The sequence below is a fragment of the Pinus tabuliformis genome, chromosome 8 (assembly GCF_031772625.1).
Source record: "Pinus tabuliformis cultivar Carrire ecotype Pingquan chromosome 8, CPIR1, whole genome shotgun sequence".
Taxonomy (NCBI): Eukaryota; Viridiplantae; Streptophyta; class Pinopsida; order Pinales; family Pinaceae; genus Pinus; species Pinus tabuliformis.
Window position 1 is genome coordinate 1,121,187,813 of NC_142294.1, and position 5,633 is coordinate 1,121,193,445.

Sequence of the window (5,633 nt, forward strand, 5' to 3'; positions counted from 1 at the left end):
AATGACATGACCAAAATTTTTGGTATGACTACAGGAGTCGAAGATAATGGTTAATAGAGAAGGTCAAATATCTTAAAGAGTTGTTTTGGAAGAAGACTACCCTAACTGAATGGTTGAGTTGATGGATGGAGAGAGGTCTAAGTCAAGGACCTAGGATGGTCTCAACTTGATTTTGATTCTACTAAGGAAGAGTTTGACTAGGTTTTCTCCTCCTTAGGGGGTTTTCCTTGTATGAGTGCCTACATTGGGTGTCCCTTTTCTTGTGTTTGTAATCTTCATTTGTTTTGGCATTTGTCTTGACGATGTAAATAATAATAATATAATGAAAAGAACTAAAATACATCACAAGAACTTGTCAAGTTAAAAGAAATAAATTTAAATAAGCACTAATCATACTTCCCTAGATTTCTCAACAAAGAATACTTAAGGGAAGTGAGTCCCTGCGCATTTGGTTATCTGATTAGCTGGTGGGTAAGGGTGGGTTACCTCAGAGGCCATGTTTCAACTGGAATTATTGACTTTACACAGTTTAACACTCCATCCTCCAACTCTAGAATCTGGCTTAGGGGTGACAGTTGCAAGAAAGACTTGGGTGCAATTTGTCTAAGGTTGGGTGGAGAGCTGAAGTCCCACTCTCAGTTGGAAAATTATTTTGTTTCATAAGATAAGTATCCAATTGTGTTTTATTTTGTTTAAATGTCATGTACATGTGATTTGTACTGGTTGAATTTTGTATTCATAATATGAATTTGGGGCATCAATCATAAACAAGGAATACCAATACTCCATGCAAATTTTCTTGAGGAAATATTTGTTTCGCTGTGATTAGTTTTGGACTTGACAATAGTCTTAATAACTAAGTAAAATGTATGGGCAAGTCCTTGTCGTTAAAATGTTTCCTGTGTAAATCAGAGCTTGGTATTTGAGTCTTGTGGTGTGTAATCAACTTCTCCATGTATATATACATGTATCTATTATTGCCCAAGGTCTGAAATGTTGCCTAAGTCTCCCGGGTCTTTGAAATTATGTTTAAGTTGCCTAAGTAATTGGAAATGGGTATATTTATGCCTTATGAATAAATTTACCATAGGCATGTTTATTAGGCTTGAAATTTATAATAGAATAAGCTTGAGAGAAATAGTGAAGCTATAAATATGTAAAAACATAAACATATGTGTATGGGACACAAGCTCAAAAGAGATAGTCCAATAGTCTTGGACAAGTCTCGGTAAGCTCAAGAAAGATAGCTCTGAGGAGTTGTGCCAACTACATTTATATGTATTCATTTATGTTTGCATGCGAGGAGCCTTAACACCCTAGAGGAATGGCTTAAACCCCTTTTCAATCCCGTGACCAAGCACTTAGGTAGGATAAATCCAGGTTGTTGAATAGCAAGCATTTATGGTCGTTGGATGACCCTAAGACTTTTTCCCCGAACGTTTCAAAGGGAGTCCCCAAAGGAAATTCCTAGTATTTTACTCCCGAGATGACTTAACGTAGTGAGGCCAGTTGAATGCTCAACGCAAATCAAAGAAGGGAAAGCCCCAATCAAATGTTAATGAGAAAACTCTTAATCACGAGATGGTTGGACATACGTGTGTGCCAAGGTTATTGGTCCACGTCACTGAATGAGATTCGGCCTTAGGGATTGTATTGTTAGTATTTGCGGGTGTGACATCACCCCAAAGGTTTTCGCATAGGTGTATAATAATAATATCATTAGGGAAAATGGAGTCTGTGATAGAAATAAAGTGTCAGGAGACAGGGAGATGTGCAACAGTTGTCGGGGAGATTTTCTCGTCCTGGGTCATTCTCCCTAGGAGTTTCATAGGGAGGCACACAAAGAAAATGTTGGGGTAATAAGGCTGGGGTGACATGGCTTCAGGGTGCCTGCACCTTACCAATAACATCTCTCTCTCTCTCTCTCTCTCTCTCTCTCTCTCTCTCTCTCTATATATATATATATATATATATATATATGTATATATATGTATATCCTAGAGGTTTCGAGTGGAGGCACTATGGAAAACTCTCGAGATTTTATCTTTGGGAGGGTGTGGAAAAGTGGGCCAATGGATGCATCGTATTGGAATAGGGAAGCCTCGTATGTTGTTTTCGTCACCCCGAAAGTTAAAAGGGGTCAGGTCATCCGAGTAGTGTGAATTGCATCACAAAGGAAGTGACTAGGGTGATGTGAAAGGTTGGGTCAAGTGAAGGTATTGAGACATGTTGGTAGTGGGGTCTGTGAGAATCCAACAGTCTCAAAAGGCTAACCCCGAAATAATTTCAAAGAGGCTACATGAGATATTCGTAAGATTTAATCTTCAAGATGAGGTGGCATGGAGAGGGGCCGCACCATGTACTATGCACATAATATATGTGTATTACATAACGAGACTTGCTAAAGGGTTGCAACCTGGTATGAGAGGCTCGATAGCTACCATATGGACGGTGAAATGGCATATGGATTAGGTAGCCACATGGTAGGATAGATGACGTGGAACTACAAGATAGGCCAATCTTTAATCAGCCATATCTTTCGATCTGAGAGTCAGACTGGAGCAAATTCTATATTGTTAGAAAGGTCTTGATGAGATGAACACAACGATGTCGTTTGTTTCTTGTTTTGAGAAAGGCAAAAAAGGTTGCAAATTTTAGACCCCATTTCCATAATGTGACAATGTAATGAGGTTATCATAGTAAGTGCCCCCTTCTACCCTTAGATGGGGTTAGGGTTAGTAGGGGGTAGGTTACAAATTATTCCTTGGAGAATGAATTATGGACTTTAATATGAAGTTAACTAGTGATTAGGGATGCCATTAGTAGCTTTAGTAAAAAGATTGCTTAATGAGTTGATTCCTTTGATCATATTTGACCAAGTCTCTAAACTGCTTTACAAAAAAGTGCAACGGATAAAGCATATATGACATGGTTTTGAAAATATGAGAGAAAAGTTTTTGTCATTATTTTATAGTAAAAAATAGAGACAATAAATAGAAATTACAAAGTGACATAACTATAACCTTTTATAATGTATGAAATATTTAATAAACATATTCAATAAAGTTCCACAAAATAAAAAATATATATATATATATAAGAATATTAAAGATAAATCTATATACTGAAACCATATAATTTTTATCAAAAAAATAATTTTAAAAACCACCATAAATTTGAAAGTTTGAAATATACCATAACATAGGACGAACAGATTGATGCACAATCAAACCCAAACAAATAAACCCACAACATTCTCAATTATATTTATTGAAATTGGCAAAACCCAATATAAGAATACAAAGTGTAAAGCATAATAACTCAATTTCAAATCAACATATCTATCAGCCTGCTGAAATGAGGAGAGATCCTATATTTTTATTCCTAAGATGAAAATCTAGCACGGCAGCTAGGAATGAAAATCTAGCCCATATATTTTTATTCCTAAGATGAAAATCTAGCCCATGACGGCAGCTAGGAATGAAAATCTAGGCCATGACTGCAGCTCTAGTACTCAGAGAAGCCATGTAAAACACCACTTTCAAAGGGATAAAATTATATTCTGAAACTGCTCTTGATTTATTTGAGTAACCACTCCAAGCAGAAGCAGAGCTAATAGAGACAATATTCCAAAAGAAGATGAAGATACTGCACTGTTACTATCAAGCCCGCTTGAGAAGGGAGGAGCAGATCCAGTAGAGGGGGAAGGAGCGGATCCTGCATGCACACAGCAAATATCATATCATACACCACATCCAGAGTCAAATGCCTTCGTACCTAATTTTACATTTAATTCATTTTATCTTATTAAAGGAAAAGAAAATCTACAATTATGTTAATATATAATATTAAATTATAATGTTAATATATTTATGTTTTATTCCATTTGTTATTATATTAACAAATTCAAATAGCATACCTAAAAAATTATATATACAAATTTAAAACAGGAAACCTAAAGCTGTGGTATTATTTCTATCTACTGTCAAAATAACAAAGAGCCACAAAATAAATTGGAACGGTGGAAAAGAAAATGGTGTATATAGGGATTTTTTTTATTATACTGGTAAATTCAAATAATATATAATAAATATTTAAATGAAAAGGGTAAGAGAAATATTAAACCTGAAGGTGCCGTGGCGTTTCCATTCACTGTCAAAAACATCCAGAGAAAAACCATAAGGTTTCATAAAATAAATGGTAAAGAGTGGAAAAGAAAAATATCACATTAAATATTTGTCATTTTCACATTTTTAAATATAAGTTTGTAGTTATTATAATAATATTTTTTTAGAAAGGTATCATATTAAATATATGTAATTTAGGTTTGTATTTATTATAACAATATTTTGGGAATCTAATTTAGGTGAGGAAATAATAATCATGTTACCTAACAAATAATTTCAATGGCATTTTTTTGGTGTATATAGATAAATTTAATGTATTAAATTTATTTTATGGTCTCGGTTTGGATGACTGAGCAATTAAAAAAAACAAAAACAAAAAATTTAATTAAGATTCTGAGAAAAACGGTTTGGAAATATGTTTTTTTGGTTTGCATGTAAGGTTCAGAGTTATACCATTGGGGCAAGAAGTGGCGGTGGCATTGAGACCACATCTGAGAGGGAGTTGCTCGACCTGAGTGATGTTGATCTGAAATTGCTGGAGGAGGGTCGTATCATTCAACAGGTTACACAGGCACTCCATCTCAGTATTTATTACATTCTTCAGCGGATTGCAGCACGAACTGGGGGGTGTCCCTGTGGTCGCCAGATAATTCGCACACTGAATGATCCCACTTATGCACGACGTATTAGTGCTTGAATCTTGCCCTTTTGCAGGGCCACAGATGCTTAACAGAGCCATTGCCATTATTACCCAATATACATAGCCTCTGTCCATATTTCCTATATGAAACAAACTCTTTTGAATCTAATTCGCAAAAATATCACTTTTTAGGAATATTTCAAAATTTGATACACAATCCGTTACAACTCAAACAAATTTCTCAAAAACTGAAAACTTTAATTTCTGAAACCCCAATACCAATATCCAATGGATTCTGCAACAGAGCAGGAGAGGCGTGGGGGAGGATGTTGTGTAAGATATGGGCTGGAGGGAAGGCGATTCTAACAAATAGTTGATCAATTAGAGGAACGTGTCGTGTTGGTCAATCTCGCTGGTGTTGTCTTCGGCATCTGGAAGGGAAAAATTCAAGGTTGACCAGCGCCAAAATTTATTTACTTTACTTTAATAATAGAGAATCAAAATGATTAGAATATATAGCTATTTATTATTAATGGTTTTATTTTTTAATAGTTATTTTTTTAAATTTAGATTTTATATTTTTTTTATTATTATTTTTATAAATAGAAATTAGTAATTTTTCCATACATATGTAACACTTCACAAATAATATATATATAAAATTTATTCAGTTTAGGATGATGATTATTTTATTCACGGCGGTTATTGTGCCTAAATGTATAGCTATTTATTATGCAGTTGTCTATAATGCGACTTTTTGGAAGCCTTTCCGGTGGGTTTTTCCGGTCAAAATCCGGTAGCAATTTATTGGAATCGCAAGTTTGATAGCTACTTTCTGCACAATCAAAGCGTCCCAGGGGTTTTTC

The 5,633-nt window shown here is 34.8% G+C and overlaps 1 protein-coding gene across 2 annotated transcripts; it reads right to left on the reverse strand.

Moving 5' to 3' along the window:
• Positions 1–3,241: 3,241 nt before the first annotated feature.
• LOC149239271 (non-specific lipid transfer protein GPI-anchored 7-like) lies at positions 3,242–5,100 on the reverse strand. 2 transcript variants are annotated; one of them, XM_089367100.1, is made up of 3 exons: positions 4,581–5,100; positions 4,126–4,152; positions 3,242–3,717 (listed from the first exon to the last, which is right to left on the reverse strand). In XM_089367100.1, the coding sequence occupies exons 1-3, from the start codon at positions 4,900–4,902 to the stop codon at positions 3,542–3,544; spliced, it is 525 nt and encodes a 174-aa protein (XP_089223226.1). In that variant the 5' UTR covers positions 4,903–5,100; the 3' UTR covers positions 3,242–3,541. The 2 variants fall into 2 exon arrangements, with proteins under 2 accessions (XP_089223226.1, XP_089223227.1); XM_089367101.1 differs by lacking the exon at positions 4,126–4,152.
• Between the last annotated feature and the right edge of the window lie 533 nt (positions 5,101–5,633).